Source organism: Zootoca vivipara, chromosome 2, assembly GCF_965207765.1.
Source record: "Zootoca vivipara chromosome 2, rZooViv2.hap1.1, whole genome shotgun sequence".
NCBI classification, from domain to species: Eukaryota; Metazoa; Chordata; class Lepidosauria; order Squamata; family Lacertidae; genus Zootoca; species Zootoca vivipara.
The window spans coordinates 90,143,949-90,166,136 of NC_142584.1; the positions used below are offsets into that span (position 1 = coordinate 90,143,949).

At 41.0% G+C, this 22,188-nt stretch overlaps 1 protein-coding gene across 1 annotated transcript in view; it reads right to left on the minus strand.

Annotated features, from left to right (window-relative positions):
• Window positions 1–22,188, minus strand: part of LOC118080810 (contactin-4) — a 514,415-nt gene that overhangs the window by 116,381 nt on the left and 375,846 nt on the right. The window contains exon 8 of the mRNA XM_035106605.3: window positions 7,435–7,638. Coding sequence (XP_034962496.2) covers window positions 7,435–7,638 — 204 coding nt within the window. The remainder of the gene's footprint in view (window positions 1–7,434; window positions 7,639–22,188) is intronic.

A 22,188-nucleotide genomic window follows, 5' to 3' on the forward strand; every position in this document is an offset into this window, starting at 1 on the left:
AATATCTGCAGATTGCTCTCCTGCTGTTGAAATGAAATTCCAAGTCAAGTTTGCAGGAGGCAATAGTCCTGCAGCTGAAGAACGGGGAGAACTAAAAGAGGCAGAAATACACAGAGAGGGCTGACAGTTTCACAGATGGGACTTAGTAAGAAACTGGGCTACAGAAGTCGCAACTCTGATGCACTGTGCTTATTTGGGTATATCTGATTTCACAATGCTTTGCTTTGCTTTTATATGTGAAATCATGGTCCCACACTCAGGTACTTATAGCTGTTCTTACTGTCCCTTCCTTGTTGTGTGCATAGAAAAGAGAGCACTCCACATCAAATCCCAAAGGCGCTATTACGTGGCTTGTAGTTTTCTTCTTCTACTACTGCCAGTACTGCTCCAACAATGATGATGGTGATGGCGCCAACAAATTCCTACGGCTGCTACCACCACAATTGACTATTGATAACAATAGCAAGCTAGATGCTCAGCTGAACAGAGAATGGCATGATTCCCCAGGCAAGGAGGGGGACGGAAAAGAGAACAGAAGCATCCAGCTAGTAACAGATGAGAGTGCGACATGAAACCAGCAGGTTTAAGGATTTGAAGGTGAAAAGGCATGGGGCATAATGAATGGGGAAGAGAAGAATTTGCTGTACCTCGTAGCCTCCTCTCATAACCTCAAATGATACATTTTCCAAGTAAGCATTCAGAGATTCTCATTAACTCTTGTGCGTAGACTCCTGATCCGTAGGCTATATCTGTATCTATAGACTATATCTTCAGGCAATCTTTAGTTGGGTATGGAAAGGAAATAGGGCATCCCTGACCCCCTCCTAAAATAATACACAGAACATGAAGGGGGGGGAGCACCAGCTTCTCCTGAGCTTCCTTCTTCCCAAACATGGTTGGGATTGTTTATGTATGCGATTTGCATGTGCATAACTACGAATGATTGCACAAAATCTGTGCAGCCATAGATTTCATACCACGGGGCAGCCAATGTATCTAGGCCTTCACTGGTTGAGGAAGGAAGATTTCACCTGCCTCAGGATCCCTTCTTTTCCTGGAACCTTGAGTAATTCGTATCACGTATCCTGTCCTTAGTGATGGACCTTGGGGTCTTAAATTTCAGTGGTGCCCTATGTGATGCCAAAATTCAGTGGCCCCCCCGCCTCTCGCCTTCCATTATGCATCATAGTTGTGATGCTCCTGAGGCTCTGTGCCCAGTGCAACCAAACCAGTTGTGCTCCTCTAAATTCGCCTCTGCTGTGTTGGCCTGGGGGAGACCACCCCAATAATAATAATAATAATAATAATAATAATAATAATAATAATAATAATTTATTATTTATACCCCGCCCATCTGGCCGGGTTCCCCCAGCCACTCTGGGCGGCTTCCAACAAAATATTAAAATACAGAAATCCATCAAACATTAAGTTTTAGTTTTAGAACCCTAAGTTTTAGAACTGTCATAATTGCCATAATTGTCATAATTAAGTTTTAGAACCCTAAGTTTTAGAACTGTCATAATTGCTAAATAGATTTCCTACAACTCTGATATATAAAGTGTAATATGGTGCAGGCTTAGAAATAAATATATAGAGAGACCCCTTTCCCCTCACACATCCAGATAAGGAAATGCTCTTATTATAACCACAGCTTTCTCAGAAGGAATGTGGGTTGATGTTGATATGCATGCTACTTTTACTGTCTATACTGCTTCAACACAATAACAGGTTGCCTTTCCCCCCATTCACTTTGCTTCAAAGACACTCCTTCTATACAATATAAAGTGCAGCTGCCACATAAAATCAGTCATCTAAACAAACTATGCTAAGGATACTTGTATGGATTGCATTCTAAACAGCCAGGGAACACCAGTCACTGTCAGTATCCTGTTTCTTTCAACATGCTTTCCAAAGGCAGCATATGTTTCTCCAAGCTTTTCAACAGTACCCCAAAAAAAGAAAAAGAAAAAAGCACCAAACCAATGCTGCAAGCAAAAACATGTGATAGCCCAACACAGACTCTAGGAGCCTGCAGAGAGTGTGCTAACAAACAGGCCACATGGTTGTGGAAATCTACAAAAATAAAAGAGAGATTGGATTGTACACTGCAGCCTGCCTACTTGCCTATTCTCTCCTCCTATCCACGCGGCAGAATTTATCATGTTATGAGAGTGCTGTAGGAATGTGAATGGTGAGACCTCAATTATCTCTACAAACTGGGCAAATGGACAGTAAATAGTGAAATGCAAATTCAGTGCAAGCAAGCCTGAAGTCATGCACACTGGGGCAAAATAATAATTGAAGAAGAGAAGAGTTTGGATTTGATATCCCGCTTTATCACTACCCGAAGGAGTCTCAAAGCGGCTAACATACTCCTTTCCCTTCCTCCCCCACAACAGACACCCTGTGAGGTGGGTGGGGCTGAGAGACTTCAGAGAAGTGTGACTAGCCCAAGGTCTCCCAGCAGCCGCATGTGGAGGAGCGGAGACGCAAACCCGGTTCCCCAGATTATGAGTCTACCGCTCTTAACCACTACACCACACTGGCTCTCGACATGACATCTACAAACAGTTGTGCACTCTAACTCTATATGTTCAGGGGTATGAAGAGTGTGACCAGGAATGAGACCTTGGAGTTGTGGTGAGTATCTCAATGAAGATGTTGACCTAGTAATCCTTGAAAAAGTTAAATTCCATGTTGGGATATCATTAGGAAAGAGGCTGAAAAGAAAACTGCCAATCTCCCTCAATTTTAGTGTAACAGAAAATCTCCTAATGGCCACCCCCAGCAGCTTCATCTAGATATGTATTGGCCTGTTTGCAAATCATTTTGTGGATAAAATTGCTTATAACCACTGTTACTGCAAATGACTTTCCAGAGGTCTCCAGAACACCATCTAGACCTGTTGTGTTGGATGAATTTGAATGAGTAAGGCTCTCAACTCTCATGGCTGATAAAAACAAGCAGGGAGGGGATGTGCCAGTGAGGTGTTTAATAATAATAATAATAATAATAATAATAATAATAATAATAATATGCCACCTGTTGTGTATTGAGTCAAAGGATTTTATATCTGTATTATTATTGTCTGTATTTGCATTAGGATAAAGTAACTGCCTTTTGGTTCCAGAGGGTACAGCTACTATTGGTTCATTTAAACTGCTGTATTTGGATCCTATGTCTTATTGGTTTCCTCCAAAAGGCAGCACTGGGATTGCCTGATATTGTTCCCTCCAAAATGTATCCCTTTCTAGCTAGTCCCCTGTCCCTATAAATCAGGGGTCAGCAAACCTTTTCAGCAGGGGGCCGGTACACTGTCCCTCAGACCTTGTGGGGGGCCGGACTATATTTCGAAAAAAATATATGAACAAATTCCTATGCCCCACAAATAACCCAGAGATACATTTTAAATAAAAGGACACCTTCTACTCATGTAAAACATGTTGATTCCCGGACCGTCCGTGGGCCGGATTTAGAGGACGTTTGGGAACCCCTGCTATAAATGTAGCTTTGCTCTCCTCAGACCTCAGTCTTGTTTACTTTAATAAAGAAGTGTTACTAGAGAACTGTCTCCAGCATATTATGTCAAGAGAGCTGAAATCACAAACCCCACGTCACAACACTACCCATCTGATTGGGTTGCTGCAGCCACTCTGGGAGGCTTCCAACAAATTATAAAACCACAGCAAAGCATCAAACATTAAAACCTCCCTAAACAGGGCTGCCTTCAGATGTCTTTTGAAAGTCAGATAGTTGTTTATTTCCTTGACATCTGATGGGAGAGCGTTCCACAGGGTGGGAGTGACTACTGAAAAGGCCCTCTGCCTGGTTCCCTGTAACCTCACTTTTCATAATGAGAACTTTACCCACAACCTAACAAGAACCACAGAAGGCCCTCAGAACTGGATCTCATACGATGGGTATGGAGTCGCTCCTTCAGGTATACAGGGCCAAAGCCATTTAGGGCTTTAAAGGTCAGCAATAACACAGGTGCAGCAGTGGATGTGCTAGGCTGGTGTATGGCCTTCGTAATGAACAGGATGCAAGCCAGTAAACTGAAGTTTAAACCAGGTAAGAGTGAGGCACTATTTGCACAATCAGAAAGTGCTCCTTAACATCTATGCCCCCTGCTTTAAAAACAAACAAAAACCCACCTCTTTATTTGCACAATGTCTCTGTTGATTACTATAGGGAGGTGTTTATGGACTAATTGAGGAGTGTCTGAATGTATAAGGGGCAGATTGTAAAAATGAAGTCCAAACAAAGACAATTCTTGCTAGGAAAGACAAGTGCATAGAGTATTATTATTATTTTTAAAAAAGGTTTATACCGCACAGATTGCCTTTTTTATACTTCTCGTCACAATGAAATAAATACCATCTCTATAGAGGAGTCACAAACTGGCTTTATATTGATCCAGGGGACAAAGTCTACTTTTACCATTGCTTGGCTGCCCCCATTTATATTCCCTGCAGAGAAAATGCTACCTGACATTGGAAATGCTTGACCAATGGGTTAAGGGACATTTTCTGATTGTGTCATACAATAGAAAGAAACAGCCCAATTTAAGGAAACAAGAGAATGAACTATTGCTTTCAGGAAGCACTAAAGTAACATCTGAAGATTTATATTTTAGGAGCCTTGAGAGGCAACTTAGAGTGCACAACTGTTTGTAGATGTCATGTCTTGCACAAAGGCTCAGGTGGGAAGAGGGGGCACACATTTAACAGAGCTATTGGCATTTTACAAAGCTTTCCACTGCTGCTTCTAGATGCCAAGTACTGTAGCTACTTTTCCAATATCCTTGAGGAAAATAACTAGGGGTGGTATTCGACTAAGTTTTGTTCAGAGAACAGCTACTGAAATTAACATCGTAAGTTTTTTTAAAAAAAATATTATTATATAATAATCTTTAATGAAATATATCTCAAAACATACAAATAAAAACATACATAAACCAACCTACCAGTAACACAATACAGATTCAATCAATCAATACCTCAAACCTCTCATACATAATTCAAATAAATCAACAAATAAATCAAAACAAAACAAACAATTCAACATTCAACCAACATTCCATCCTCTCCAATTTTCGACTTCCACTTGCCGTCCTCTCAGGTTACTTAATTACTTTCTTTCATTACTACTTTCCTTACCACTTAACTTATATTTTACACATTTCATCAATATATTCCTACACTATGTACTTCAATACGGGGTATTAGAAATAGATCCAAGACTATAATGTGGGGCATTGCTTTTTCATATACTCGCCAAATTTTCCCCAACTTTTATAAAAATTCTGCTTGCTGTGCCCTTTAGTTAATTCAGTTAATTTACCTAGATCTAAATAACTAAATAACTTCTCCTGTTCCTTCCATAATTTTTCCCATTGTTTTAATTGTATGGTTATCCCTAGACCGATTGCCCATTTAATCATTGTCTCCTTCAGCATTTCGTCCTTGACTTCCCATACCGCAAGTTTGACTAGTCAGGGTTATTAATTTTAATAGGTGTAATCCAAGTAAAACTTAATTGACTACCAAAATACCACCCTATCTATCCCAAATCTCTACAAACTCTTATGCCAACATAGTATGGCTAAATTATAAGTACCAAGCTGTTATCTGACATGGGACAAAAGCTGTCATTGCCACCAATGGCAGCTTCCCTGCATTGCCACATCACAACTTTGTAGTGCAATTTTTTCATTAGGACCACGGTGTGGGAGAAAAAGGCTTAAAGAACCTACCATTGCACCATGCCTCTAATCATGATCACACACACATATAACGGCTATTTTTAAGTGGGGGGGGGAAACAAACAGAAGGACAGATGGGCATTTAATGTAATATGCAGTCTAGTCCTTATTCTCTGGGTAATAAAGTGACACCTACCTACTTATGGACCAAAGCAAAAATAACTACATCTTTTGATACTTTAAAAGTTTACAAATACTTGTGTTGTCTGTGGATGACAGGGATGGGGAAAAATTTCTTCTGCCATAGAATGGTGTCTTTTCATCAATAAATACCTTATGTGCCTTTGTTCCTAGACCTATTATAACGGAAATAGTTCTAAACTGCCTGACTAGCACCAAAGTGATGAATTACACAGTTCAGTATATTTTACATTAAATGAGAGAGGAACATTATGAAATTTCTCTTTGTAACACTTATTCATGTAATTGGGACATTAAACGTTGATGAATTTGCCTCTTAGTGTGCTAATTTAATGATGAAATGCTCTAATGAAAATAATCCGTCATATATATTGAGATGTACTGGACATGTCAAACTCAATTTTTTTAAAAAGAGGATCCAGATGTTCCTGTCAGCCTGTTAGAACATGCATGCCTTGCAGTTTCATTGCAACAAATGCAAACTGCAATTCGCTACTGAAAGACCGGGGCCTTGTCAGTTGGCCTCTCAATACACTGGAGTGTATGAATAGTCAAGTGCAAATTGCATTTAAACATGTGATCTACCAGAAATGGCAGAGCTGGAATATGAAAATTATAAATTGAGGTCTCAGGCTGTTCTGTGACAAGCCTAATGCAAATTTAACCTGTCTTCAACGATACTAACACTTCAGCCTCAGGGAAACCTGATCATCTTGTGGTTAAATGAATGTTGCTGATCTTCCCTGTTGAACTCAACAGTGTTTCCTAGCACATCTATAATAAACACTAGAATGCACTTCAAGTACATTTCAAGTACATTTTACGTGAATGAATTCAGTAAGGTAATTGTAAACATGCCAGAGTAGGTGCAAAGCATGAATTCCTAAGAGAAGCGCTCATGGGTAACTGACTTCAAAGTCACCACCGTAAGCAATCATTATATTAAAGCGTTATTTCCAGGGTTTAATCAGGTATGAGTCCGAGACTTGCTTCCTTTGAAATAAATGCTTTGCTTTACAGAAATGCAAGGGAAGGCCGTGATTCTCTGCCACTTCCTAGCGATGTCTTATCACGGCCGGAGGCCCTTATTTAATTAACAATAATGTATATATTATACTGTTATTCTAGTAAATTTTCCTTTGTCAATGCCAGAGGCAGTGCTAGAGCTGCTGCCGACACCCATTGTCCAAGGACACCACATGTGAGGTCATTTCCCTCCTCTCCCATTAGCTGGAGTGACTGATGGATTCGCCTTAAGTGATTATCCCTTTGCTTTTGAATATTACAAGTGGATTCCAATTCTTGGGTGTGATATAGAATAGCAAGTCGCTTTGGGTTGCGTTCGGCAAGATAGAACGACTAACAAATTTAATAATGAACAACAATAAGAATAACCCTTAGGTCAAAATTATCCCATTCTCCTTTCTTTCTAAGACTCCTTGGTACCTGTTCTTTGGTAGAAACGCACCCATTACATCTTTTCCCTACAAGGAAGCCAAACCTACTCAGCACTTAACAGGAAATCTTACCATCATTTCTCAAGATTAAAGGTGTAGGAGGTCCCAGCACTCTGTTGTTAGTTACAGTGTTTGTCACTACACAAGTGTAATTCCCCACATCAGATTTCTCCACTTTAGCTATGTACAAATTTCCAGTCTCCTGAGAAACAAAACGACGATTATCCTGATGCACAAAAGAAGGGTATTCATTGAAGATCCAGGCATAGATCAGTTCTGAAAGGGAAAGGGGGGAAAGACTATTAATATTTTTTTATGCAAATACTGCAAAACTATAATCTTGATGATACAATGGAATCATAGAAAAGCACAGCCATTTGAAGCAGTTACCATGAGGCCTATGGCCATGTGAATCAACTCTGAGCTTGTCAAAAAATGATCAAAACTTAGCTTAGGTGCTTGAAAAAAATTAAAGGTTTAAGACATTTAAGAACACAGGAGCCATAGATCAGACAAAGCCCAACATAGCCCAGAATCTCACAATGACCAACCAGAAGCCTGCCTATAGGAAGCCCACATGCAGGGCCCAAATCCAAGAGCTCTATCTGCATGCACTTCTCTCTTTTTTTTAATAATAATTTTTATTCAATTTTTCCAAATTAACAAATAAAACAAACAAAACAACATTTTTAACACAATTCATCTTAAATTCACCCATCTCAATTTGCTCTGCCGAGCTTTGACTTCCCTCCCTCCCTTCTCGCGGTTTTCTTATTTACTCCTGTCTCGCAGTTTACCATTGTCCTTACTTCAGTCAATTCGTAGGATTTATTTCAGTCCTGCGAGTGTTTTTAAACTTCTACAGTTTTTCTCCATATAGTCCACAAATTTACTCCAGTCTTTTCGGAACTTTGTCTCTCCCTGGTTTCGGATCCTGCATGTCAGTTTTGCTGATTCAGCATAGTCTATCAGTTTCATCTGCCACTCATCAATTGTTGGTATTTCCTGGTTTTTCCATTTTTGGGCCAACAAAGTCCTGGCCGCGGTTGTCGCATACATAAACAGTATTTGATCTTCTTTCGCAATCTCTCCTCCCATAATTCCTAACAAGAATGCCTCTGTTTTTTTGGGAAAGGTATATTTAAAAATCTTTTTCAGTTCATTATATATCATTTCCCAAAATCTTTTAACTCTATCGCATGTCCACCACATATGATAAAATTCACCATCTTTTTCTTTACATTTCCAGCAAATTTTACTACTCATTCTACTATCTGCATGCACTTCTCAGAGGTGTTGGCTGGGCAAGAAAATGTATCATATATAAAATAAGAATTTCCTGGATCCCAAGATCAAGGTTTGGTTCAAGTACTCTTTTGTGAAATCACAAAACATGCAGCAAAGTAAATCGTGGGAATACAGGCTGTTAGACCTTTAAAATATGCCCTTTTAAGTTCCCTCCAAAGTTTCCTACTTCCCCTAGTGTAGAAAAAAAAATTAAACATTTGGGAAGCTAAAAATGGATTACTCACAAACTCTTCAAAGGTCAGATTCATGTACTTTTCCATACAGCATTCAGAAAATACGGGCATCAAACATAGGTGAAAGTTCTTAAATCATTTGTATAGCGACAAAAGGAATGGCATGCTAGAGACTGTGATGATGCCTCTTATTGAATTAAAAGCTTGCAGCTCTTTGCTCCTCCCACCCCAACAGTCAGCCAGACCCACTATTTGTGATATAGCTAAGCTCCTGCCACACCTGCACCTTCTCCTGAAATGGATGGGGCACAGCTGCCCCTTTTCTCTCCCCACTCACAATGAGCATGGGAAATGGCTGCAGTTTGTTCAGGACTGGTTGAGTCTCTTTCTCCAGTTTGATCATCAGTCCTTTCAAGGCCGTCTTAAGCATATCTGGCGCCCTGGCGGCCCGGCACCCTGGCGCATTGTGACACCCAGCCTTGCTTTAGGGCCGGCCCTGAGTCCTTTGTCCACCTTCCTTGTTCCCTTGTGCTCCAGAGTCTTGCTACAAGAATTCTCAGAGAAATGTGAGCCTAACAGGCAGTGAAGGGATGTTCTAATGTATCTTTCCCCCTATTTAAGCACTGTTAATGGAGCAAGCAGGATCTCTGCATTGCAACCTGCAAAGTGTGCTGTTCCAGAATACAGAACAGGTGCAGGATTAATTACAGAGACCAACCCAACAGACCACACCCACTTTTGAAAGCCAACATCTAAAACAGGCACCCCCAAACTTCAGCCCTCCAGATGTTTTGGACTACAATTCCCATCTTCCCCGACCACTGGTCCTGTTAGCTAGGGATCATGGGAGTTGTAGGCTAAAACATCTGGAGGGCCACAGTTTGGGGGTGCCTGATCTAAAACATCCACCATTTCCCTAAATACACAATTGGAAACTGTTTGCATATATACAGACATCTGTTTAGACAGCATCTATTGACTACTTGAAAATTTGCATGATTTGGAGATAATGTGCCTGGTTCCCTGTGGTTAAAAATCTCCATCTGATTCTTCCAGCGAGCTCATCTTCTTGGATTAACAAAATAAACATTATTCAAGGCCTCTCTCTCTCTCTCTCTCTCTCTCTCTTTCCCCCAAATAGGCTTCATATACAGATTTGGTTTAATATACCCTTGAGGGCAAGAGAAAAACAAGCCTGTATAGTAAATGAAGTTGTAATCAACTGCATTATGACTAATTATACAATACTCCCAAATTTATAGAATATATTTGGAAAATATCCAAGAAGGAACACAAGAATAGTGTTCAGGTTAATTTGCTACAATCTCATGAATATAAAGCGAATACCCCGAACACCCTGGATAGACTCAGGAAATTAGAGAACAAGAAGATGTTGCCTCTTTAAGGGAGGAACACAAATTATAGTGAAAAAGTGTGCTCTTATTTTAATACTCTCTAATGAGTCATCATTGTAATTGACCTCAACTGTTGTGATGCAATTTGTGACTATACTGGGCTCAATCCAACACAATAATTTCCTGCAGGATTGACCACCATCCATCTCTCTGTGACTTGTGTGAGCCTATTATGTCCTAATGTTCCATTGTTTGCCGACATAAGATAAAGGCATGTAGATTGTTGGGCTTTTATAGTAACAAAAACCCCACAGGGCTAGAGACCCTCTTCATAGACTTGAGAAAAAAAAGATATGATAATTATGTTTATGTGGGCCTATCTAATCATTGTATTTACACATGTGCATCTAATTATGAGTAACCCCACACTGATGTCAAGAGGATACTCAGAGTAAACAAGGTAACACTTCTCAGCAGGCTCAATTTTTCCAGAAAGTAATTAGCATTTATTTTTTGTTTTAATTTACACTTGCCAAACAATTAACTAGTTTCTCTGTAATGCAGGCAGCAGTATGCAGCCATTCCTACTTTACTATGCACAGGGAGGTTTTGGGGTTGTTTATTTTAAGCCTTCATTTATTCTCCACAGACCCTACGCTTCTCATCAGAAAACAAGGGAGCACAAACAATCTGGGAGCACAAACCTTTTCAGCAGTGCTAAAACAAGATAATTCACAAGCACCCTTCGCATGCTTCCCCTGCCATAAAGGGGAGCTATTCCACGATGGCACAATGCCATGCGGCAGAGGAGCTCCTTAATCTATGACCACATCAGTTGGGTCAAACACATGCCTCTCACCAATTAAACTGACCTGCTACTGGGATGGAGAGTGATTGCTATGTAGGGCCCATGCACCTGGTTCTACATAGGCATTTTTTATTCTTCACACATGTACTCCTTAAGTGTTGGGACACACTGCACTGAAATACAACCGATACGAGGCAGGGCATTTGGAGGTCGTCACATCCTGCTTCTGAAATGCAAAGCTGAGGTATGGCGTTGGCACCACAGTAAATAGAGTGCAAGATACTTGAGGGAGTGGGTTTACATGTTCACATTGAGAGCATCTCCCATGTGCAGCATAGTGAGTCACTGCCGATCACTGTGCTTTATCACCTCTCATCTACATTTCCATTTTAGAGTTTTTATCAAGATGATAAAACAAGATCTGCTGTAATGGTGACTCAGCACACGGTGACAGATGCAGGAGGTGATAAGTGCACACACCATGTGGATTAACTTTGCAAGAACTTCCTCATGGAAACGCTTAGTTTAAGGGTGTTATTCTAAAAAGAACTGGGGTGGCCATCAATGCTGTCAATTAGAGCAAATCATTCTAAATCTGATGTGACAATCTGGAATTATTAAAAGAATGTGACTCAAAGTTAACATGCTCACTTTGTGAATAGTGTTGGCCTAACTGAAATTTTATAAATGGTTTTCTTTTGCCTCTGCTACCACAACGCTGCACTATTTTTTTTAAAAAAACAATAAACCGAACCAACCAAGTACCCCGTCCTATTCATTTCTAAATCATTATTTTTTAAAAAATCTAGTATTAAAAAAAACATTAGCCCATAATATTTTCCTCAGTGCTGTATAATCTGTATGGAACAAGGGTACCAAAATGATGGCTATTTATATTATTCTATCCATCTACAGGAATACAGAAGCATATAAGTTATGACTGAATGCTGTAAGAGCCGCATGCAAATATATGCTGCAAAATACTCATTTTGATTTCCTTAGAGATTCCCATGTGCTATTTGTGTCTGTTCAAACTTGACGGATTTCTTCTGATAAGGCTTCACATGCTAATTGCTCTGGAAGTGACAGGCAGTTCCTGTCCCATAGGCAATTTGTAACAACTGAGTAAACAGACACTTAAAATACAGCATGAAATGGCTTTTGGCTAGTCTGGCCAGCAACTGAAATACTATTAGAACTTATAACAACAAGGTGTCTGCCAGCGCTGAGGATGCAAGCACAGCAGCAAAGCCATTTATGGCTTTTCAGATAGACAGTGCCAGATGTGCAGTAAAATTTCATGGAACAATCTGGGAATTTTAACCTAATTGTGTGTGTGTGTGTGTGTGTGTGTGTGTGTAGCAGAAAGGATGATTGTTGGAAGTAGGTGTCTCATTCCTGAAAGAGCATTTGTGTATCTTCACAAGTGTGCCACTTGATTAGCTATTCACCCACACAATGTAGCATTCTTGTCATCTATCTGTGAATTTCCTCCACTCACTGCCAGTGTACCCTTCCATTTACAATGTCCCTGGTTCAATCCCTGTAGCCTATAGTTCAATCCCTAACAGGGAAACATCTGGTCTATGGGTCTAATTAGGGCTCCCCGTTTTTTCTGTGATATGCTTTGACCCAAACCACACCTATCTGCCAATTAACTAACCATAAATGATATCGTGATCGTGAAGCTGAGGCTCCAATACTTTGGCCACCTCATGAGAAGAGAAGAATCCTTGGAAAAGACCTTGATGTTGGGAAACTTGGAGGGCACTAGGAGAAGGGGATGACAGAGGACGAGATGGTTGGAAAGTGTTCTCGAAGCTACGAACATGAGTTTGACCAAACTGCGGGAGGCAGTGGAAGACAGGAGTGCCTGGCGTGCTATGGTCCATGGGGTCACGAAGAGTCGGACACGACTAAATGACTAAACAACAACAACAACAACAACAACAACAACAACAACAAATGATATCAGTCACAGGGCAGGTAAACTTATGGGGACAAACAGAAAAGGAAGAATCAGGAGCACACTTTGCATTCACTCCATATTCTTTCTTTCAAACTGCTGGTACAAAACCAGCATTTTTTTTTTTTAAAAAATGGTGCAATATTCAAAATGTATCAAATTACAGCTTGGTTCAAGAAATGTGTGCAAAAGAAGAAGGGAAGAATCAGAAGCATACTTAGAGTGAGCTCATGAGTCTTCCTTTGAAGTTGAATGGCCTGATGTCATGTGATTAACAGGTGGGCAGCATTGTTTGGATTTGCCCACCAACTCCTGAGCTTAAGGAATGCAACAAGGTGTGGTATTCAACAAGGATAATGAAACCTGCTTAGCCACAAGATCACTAGGTGACCTTGGACTGATCATCATTTGCCAAACTGGTTTGATATTATAGGGCATTTGTCTGTTCTTGGCAGGGTTGCACTCTCTCTGAAAGAACAGGCTCATAGATTGGAGGTGCTCCTGGATCCATCTCTTGTCACTTCAGGCTCAGGTAGCCTCTGTGACTAGGAATGACTGTGGTAGCCCCACCACTATGGCTATTCTTGAATGGGGATAGCCTGGTCACAGTGTTTCAAGGACTGGTAACCTCAAGACCTGATTACTGTAATGTGCTTTATGTGGAGTTATTCTGGGTCCAGATGGTGCAAAAGGCTGCAGTTAGGCTGGCGGTGGGGTCAGATTACTGTCAGCACATAACACCAGAGGTTAAAAGCTTGCACAGGTTGTCCATACATTACTGGGCCAAGTTGAAGGTTCTTGTATTAACTGAAGTCTTGGACCCAGGATACATTAAAAACAGCCTGATCACTTATATCTCTGCTCAATCAATCATTATTCAAGGGAGTCATCGTTGGTGGCACTTCCTTGGCTTGCATCCTCCCCAAATCTGCTCTGGAGGTTGTGGTGAACTCCGAGAACAGAATTAAGGGGGAATGGGAGGAAGGAAAGGGGGCAAAAGTCCCATTGTGCTAGTGGTAATCCTTGCACAGGCAAGAACCTGACATAAAAACCCAAATAACTTCCTTTTTCAGCTGTTCACTATCATAGACTTTGTCTAGTGGCGCTGTGGGTTAAACCACAGAGCCTAAGGTTTGCTGATCAGAAGGTCGGCGGTTCGAATCTCTGCGACGGGGTGAGCTCCCGTTGCTCAGTCCCAGCTCCTGCTAACCTAGCAGTTCGAAAGCATCTCAAAGTGCAAGTAGATAAATAGGTACCGCTACAGCGGGAAGGTAAACAGCATTTCCGTGCGCTGCTCTGGTTCACCAGAAGCGGCTTTGTCATGTTGTCCACATGACCTGGAAGCTGTATGCCGTCTCCCTCGGCCAATAACACGAGATGAGCGCTACAACCCCAGAGTCGGTCACGACTGGACCTAATGGTCAGGGGTCCCTTTACCTTTACCTGCTTAACACCTGAATTTTAATCTGATTACTATTCTAGTTAGTTCTCTACTATCCCATTAATATTTAAACTATCACTTCAACAGTTAAGGGGCTGTTTCACCCTGAATATTGTTGCTGCATGAGCACAACTTCTTCTGTTCACAAGATCTCCTTCCATTCACAGAACAATGTTGGATCCCACCTGATAAAATCATATGGGCAGACTAGAATTTTTCACACATGTGCTGAATGCAGCATGTATTCTTGTGTATGGACATTTCACTGACCAAAGGGAATCTGTTTGCCCTAGATACCTCATTGTGAGTCTTTCTTTACATGCCCTGGGTACTCCTCTAAGCTTCCTGTAACATGAAAAAAGGAAAGCAGATTTTGTCAAAGAGTTAAACTCTTTCACAAGGTCACAAGTTATTAAAACCTGCTCTAAAGCTCTGGGGCAACAAAGCAGAGATGACACGGATATGAAACATGTTAAATTCCCTAATGACCCTCGGGCTCTCTGAGGGAAACCTGAACTATCCAAGCATTTGAAATCTGGTGACAATGCTATGGATGAAAGGAAATACAACTCTACAGATTCCTTTGGTGAAGGGCTGTAGCTCAATAACAGAGCATCTACTTTGCAAGGAGAGTTCTCCAGGTTCAAAAGCTGCCATCTCCAGGTAGGGCTGGTAAATTCTTCCAGTCTGAAACCCTGGAGAGCCAGTGCAGACAATACTGAATTAGACAGACCATTGATCTGACTCAGGCATCATGCAATAGCACAGTGGCAGTCAGACCAGCTTGGGATCCAGCAGATCCTGAGCTGGTTCAGTCCCACCCCTCCTTGCCCTTGGAATACCTCCTTTTGGATCTTTTCTACTTGCTCCTACTGGTAAAGATCCCAACAGCAGGGCTCCTACCACCCCACTCATTCAGCCACTGGTGGTAGGCTGGCTGAGCTGGGAGAGCTGGACAGAGGGACACCTCAACCTAATATCACCGGCCCCACCCCACAACCTGGAATAAGAGGCGCTTGGATTGCTCTGTAAAACAGGCCACTAAGTAAAATCACATTCTCAGTTAAAAACAAAATGAAAGAAATATGTTTACAATGACTGCCTAAACCACAACAAGGAGGGGCGCAGTTGTATTTGCCAACGGAGGAAGTTTCACAATTGCGGGGTCATCACTGAAAAGGCCTCACTTGTCTATTGCATCTCCCAAACTAAATTCCCTTCCAGGCAAGTCCATGAGAAGCCCCTCTGCAGCTAATTATACTTATCTGGCAAGTTCATAGGCACAGGCTATAAGTAATTTGGTCCCACACCATTTAGGACACAGCTCGGGAAACTTTTTCAGTCTAAGAATCAGATTACATCTGAGCTTCTTTGCAATCAGGAGGCATGATGCTCAAGGGAGATGAGAATCATATAGATTTAATATACACATGTGTGTGTGCGTGTGTGTGTGCGCGCACACACAATGATATTCTGATATCTATTAAATAAATTAAAGATTTCTCTCTTATCTTTGCTTCTTCCCTTTGAGTCTATAGCCTTATAACTTTCACACCGGGCATCCGCTCCTTTTAATCTTATACCCAAGCATGGTACAAAGAAAGGTATAGATTTGGTTGGCTGTAGCAACTTAGATTTCATCATTTTTAAAATTAAAAGATGAAAATCTGCATTCAGTTTAATGTAGGGCCTCTGAATAGTACTGCAGCATATTTCTGCATAAATTGAAGTTTCTATTTTAAAGAACGTAAATCTGAATTCTGAAACAATAGGTTTCACTTGTGACGTGCAATGAATGGAGAAGGGAATATCTAACCTAAGGTACAATTTTAAATAGATGGCTTGTCAAAGTAATGTTCTTGGATACTAGTGAGTCTCTTATATTCATTTACTATTCTTTCTTAACAAAACTAGTTCACACATGGGATGGTACAACTATATTTTCCTCAGAATAGATCGGCTGAAATTAATGAACATTACTAAGCTACATTTACTCTGAGTAAAACTTAGTTGAATACCATCTGTGTACTCTTTCCCCACCATTTTATAACATGTAGTAAAATAACACATTTTCCATAAAACTAAGCAAATTTAAAAGGACTGTGATGATATGAAAAGCTATTAAAAAACCATGATTAAATTCACTATAAAGCTAAATGGAAGACTCAAAATGTAAAAATTAATACCACCAACAAAAATGGGACATTCATAACTTTTATTAAAAATGGAATATTGCAATATGCAACATTGGGTTTTACAAGGTCTCTTGAAGCAAAAAAGATAAATCAGCTCATTAATAACACCTTCAATCTGTAGTTTATCATCCCGCAATATTTTACCCCCAGTGAGTGCGGGGAAAATGATACCCTCTTAAACTGAGAAAGTTTTATAAAACATGAAATGTTATGATGAAGTATAGAAAAACCATAGATGTAAATCAGTCAACCCTATTCTGTGCCTGACAATCATCTTGTATAATGCCTGATTGCCTTAAGTGTGCAGAGGCTACTTTTTCTCCCTTCTCCCTTTGTCTATAATACAAAAGGAATTTGTTCTGCAACGCCAGGTCCTAGAGGGCTCAGTACTGCTGAAATATTTTATTAATTTATGATATGAATAACCATGTACTGAAAAAAGATAAATACCCTCACACAGATTTGTTCTAAGAAACCAGGTTGGGAGGTTTGTTCCATATCACCCAAGCATATATGGGCTTCCCCAAGGAGTACAGATGGTTGCAGCTTCAAAACTGTACTGACAACACAGCAACTTCTGTTTATGTAATAGATTAAAAAGCCAGCCTGCTTCTTATACACACATCTATTGTAGCACTGCTGCAGAAAAAATAGTTTCAAGGCTTGCCACGTCAAAATCTCTGAAGATTCTAAATAGGCATACAGTCAAACCTCGGTTTACACCTACCTCTGTTTGCGACCACTTCGGCGAGCGACCTCCGCGGACCCGGAAGTGTTTACATCCGGGTTCCACGGCGTCGGATGCGCAGATGCGCAGATGCATGCACAGAAGCGATCGCTGCGCGTGTGTACGCAGAAGCACTCTATTGGTGCTTTGTGCACACGCAGAAGCGTGCCTTCGGGGAGCGACCGCTTCCACGGAACAGATTGCGGTCGCAACCCGAGGCACCACTGTACAATACTTTGAGTATACAGCTTCAGCATTCAGGGACTTTACTTTAGGATTTCTTCCTCCAGGACTGTCAGTATTTCATTCTCTCATTGATGGATCCTGTGATTCTTATTTACATTCTATACTGCTAGATGTGTGGGAACGGAAACTCAGACAAGATAACTTCCATTCTGTGTGCTTTTGTTTTCCTGCTCTTTGTTCTCTGCTTTCGGACAGAGAAGACGTGTGTGAGAGACACTGCTCACACCAGCCATGTTTTGTTGTTTTGATTTGCTGTAAATTAATAAATTTCATGATGCCACATGCCTACACACCCTCGCTTCTTGCGTAACTCTGCTCAGCATGCATACAGCTCCAGTGGATGTACTGTATGTCATAGTTCTCCTGCGTACAGGGAATTATATGCACAAGGACTAGATATCAACTTGCATTGAGGGTTTGAGGCCCAACAGTTACCCTCACCTAGTTTAGCTGGCAAGTCGAAGCCATTCCCAGGGTGTGGCCTCTGTCACATACTGACATCTTCTAGGAGCCACAGGTGAGAGCTAAGGGCAAGGTGACAAACTATCCCAGAAGGAGCAGAACGTGTCCCCCACTAGAAGTACTACCCCTCCTCTTAACTCCCACAATAGGAGAGAAAATATTTAAGCTCCAGGGATGGTGCAGATAATGAATGGTGGGAGGATCCTACCCAATCCACCACAACTTGCCTCTTTTCACACCCTGCCACTGCCAGAGCTTTCGGCCACTGTAACAAGGATGCCATTGGTATCACAACTGATAGGAGAGCCCACTAAAGTAGACAAGTCAATTATTTGGGCATCTGGCAACAGAGGGACTCCATGTCACTAAGCTGCCACTCATGGAGTCCTCCCTTATACTTCATAGCCATTGTGATGGCAAAACTGAGTCTCAGCACACATCTTTCTTTTAGAGATCAACTGAAATGTTTGATTTAAAGGATCAACTTCCCCTTCACTAGCTCTGTTAAATTCTGCTTCTTCAGACCTCTAAACCTCCCCAGCTTCACAGTACTTGGAGAGCAGAAGGAGTTTTGACAGGTATATAAAGCTATACACTCTAACAGTTTCTTCGGAGGTGCGCTTCACTTAAATCAGCATAGACGGGAAAACAAGGTTTATATAAAGGATTCATTGTAGACACTCCAGATGGAGGCATGGGAAAGGAGACTGAAGTTATAAGGTATTCATTTTCTTCTCTCATATTATCTATTATTAATGGAATGGAAGCAGATTTTGCAAGTTTCCTTTGATCACTATGGATGATGGAGCAAGTAAATTTATGGAGTTGCTGGTTATCTTTACCTTCCAACGATTTTCCTGAAATGGAAGGGGAAGAATTCACAGCTAAAACGTCAGTGTTTTGTTACAACATTTCCTTGCAGTGTTTAGTGTCCTAGATTAATAGTCCTTGGGGTGGGGGTGGGGCGGCCTGTCCCACCTCCCCAGGTTAACACTGTTGTCGCTCTTATTTGCTTTAAGCAACATACTGTATTTGTTTTGATTACAGTTGATAAGAGTGTAACTCTATTTGTGTAGACAGATATGTGCAGCACCTCTCCTGCCTTGCACCATAGGCAGTGGACATATAACAGCGTTTGCCCTGATTAAGTGATGATTTCTACACTGTAGGAACCACATAAAAATGCATTACTGCTATCCACAATAAAAAAACAACACATGGCAGGTTGTGATAGAGCACCATGCACTATCACAAGCTGTCAGGACAATGCCTCAAGGAGGCCAAATCGAACAGACCAGTGCTAGATTTATATTAAAATCTCACAGCCACGGAGAATGGAAGACAGTCTCTTAGCACTGTACTTAACGCATCTACTTGTAAATTTCCATAGTAATTTCCATGGAGACTTGCCTAACAAACTAAAAGGAGCTGGTCTTTTGCTTGCATTCCCTAGCAGCAACGGGACATATTGTATACATTTTATACAACTTTCATAGCCTTCACTCCCCCCCCCTGTCAAGTGCTGCTATTCTTCACTTTTATATCCTTACACCACAATCCATTTTGTTAGAGTATTAAAAAAGAAAAGAAAAAGGAGTGACAAGGGGCCCAAAGCACAATGAAATAACTATCTGTCAACATTCAGGCATTTGCTAAAAGAAAAAAGAAAAAGAAAAGTCTAAGAAACTAAATCCTCCCAAATAGTCCCACTAAAGTCCTAGATTGCATCAAGTTACAACATCAAAATCATCACAACAGCATATAAAACAAGGGTAGGCATAGATCTCTGGGTGATTTGCAGTAGAATAGCAATGGCTTCTGACTATCAGGTTTTTATAGCGACCACAACAACAAAATGACTCACCACACAAATTATACTTGGGGAATAACTGAGCTGGGATATAAGGGTTCAGGAAAACCCCAAGGTAGCTTGGATCTAAGTCGGGCCTTTGTATATGAATACAAGGATCCTGAACCTGGCTAAAACCTAGGTTCTTGGGAGATATTTATGGGAGAAGACGATCCTCCAGGTAACCTGGCCCCAAGCTGTTTCAGAAGTGGCCACGTATCTGTTCAGAATTTCAAGCAGCATGATCATGTCTAAAGATGCAATTCTGAAAATAATTACTTGGGAGTAAGTCACATTGGGCACTTCTGAGCAATCCTGTGTGCATAAGTCCAACTGAACACAATATGATGTATTTCCAAGTAAGCATGTAAAGGATTGGACTGCGATTCATGAGCAGACACAAACAAAATAATTATGTTGTTGTTGTTGTTGTTTGGAAACAAAGTGACTTACAGGTGATCTGTGTCTTCATGTATCCTGACAAATGTAAGTGTGAGTCAGGCCAACGGAAAGAAACAAGGGAGGACTGGCCTTCCAACATCTCAAGCTCTGAATGTGAAAGGGCAGACCACAAATTAAAATGAATATTGGCAGTCTTGTCTGCATATTGCACTGCAAACCCATCAAATAGGGCATTAGATGTCTCCGGGTGAAGACATTCTAAAGTGTGGTGGAAGTGGTTTGAAGAAGACAAGGTGGCAGCATTCCAAAGCTCATGTGTAATGTGTGTTCAAATCACTTCCACAGAACTTTAGAATGCCTGTCTGCCTTCATCTCTAGGTAGAGACTGGCAGGATCCACTAGGATATTCATCAGCCAGAAGAAGCTTCACTAGATGACAGATGAGGCGGCAGCAAAAATTGAGGATTTCATTAGCACAACTGTTGCCAGGGCAAAATATTTTAGGAACGCTTTATGCGGTGACTGGTCAGCTTTGATGGAAATGCCTTGGTTAGTGTTTCTGCCCTGTAAACTGAAGCATTTTAGCTGTGATCAATGTGGTTCAGAAAGCATCTTTTCTGTTTATCTGCAGTCTGGATAGCTACTTTTCAGCTGAGGAATGCATTTCTCTAGACTCCTGAGAGCCCCACACTTTCCTCATCATCTCTCTTGTGAATATTATGGTGGGAGTGCATAATAACTTAAATTATTCATTATGTATAATATTTGCTGTGATCTTGCTTAGCTCATTTCTTTCTTCACAAATCACACAAGAGCTGTTCCCGGCGTCTAAAAACTTTTCTTTTAAAGAAAATTTTTTAATGCTCTTAAATATACAATAAATAATTTAGCAGAAGAAACTGAATTCACCAAACTACTCGCCTTGCCTTTCTCCTTCATGGAATATGACATGGGACACGAGAAGCCCATGGAAGTTGCTTCTCATTTTTTTCTTTCTTAGGGAAGATATTGAAAGTGAAGTGCAAATCATCATCATCAAAATCACATTCACAGAAGAATAGCTTCATGTGCTAAAAATAATTGTTGTTGTTATTGCTGTTTAGTCGTTTAGTCGTGTCCGACTCTTCGTGACCCCATGGACCATAGCACGCCAGGCACTCCTGTCTTGCACTGCCTCCCTACAATATTCCACTGCCTCACTACAATATTTGTAGAAATACTTTTCTCCCTGTTTCTAAATATCTGGAAACAATGCTCAATTAGATAGACCTTAAGACATTCAGCTATGCGGGGACTTCCTATGCATGAGCCTGTGTGGTTGGGATAAACCAGCTACATGGGTGGGTTCTGATAGCATGCCACTTCCCATCAGCCCCAACTGTAGAATGGGAAGGGATCCTGAGGGTCATCTCATCCAACCCCTTGCAATGCAGGAATCTAATCCAACCCCTTGCAATACAGGAATCTCAACTAAAGCATCTATGACAGGTGGTCATCCCACTTCTGCTTAAAAACCACCAATGAGGGAGAATCGACCACTCCACAGCATAATGATCGGAACTGCAGTACAATAATTTCCGAAGCGCCACAGTCTCCCCATCCCTGCTAGCAGGAATTTGGCTTGCATTAAAAACAAGCTCCAAACCTGACTACTCACATGTTTTTAAGTCAAGCTCCCACCCACCCCATTTGTCCATTTATTTTTTTAAAAAATAAACTTCTACTAGTATACTTCGTCCACACTTACTCTGAGATGCTTACCACAGAGCACTGGCCATAGGACAATCAGGCCCTTAGCCTCGCCCATAAAAGGTCAGCTGACTTTGGCCTCCCCAAAGCTGATGCCATCTATCCCATGAATTGCAACCTGCAACAGCAGTGCTTAACCTATAAA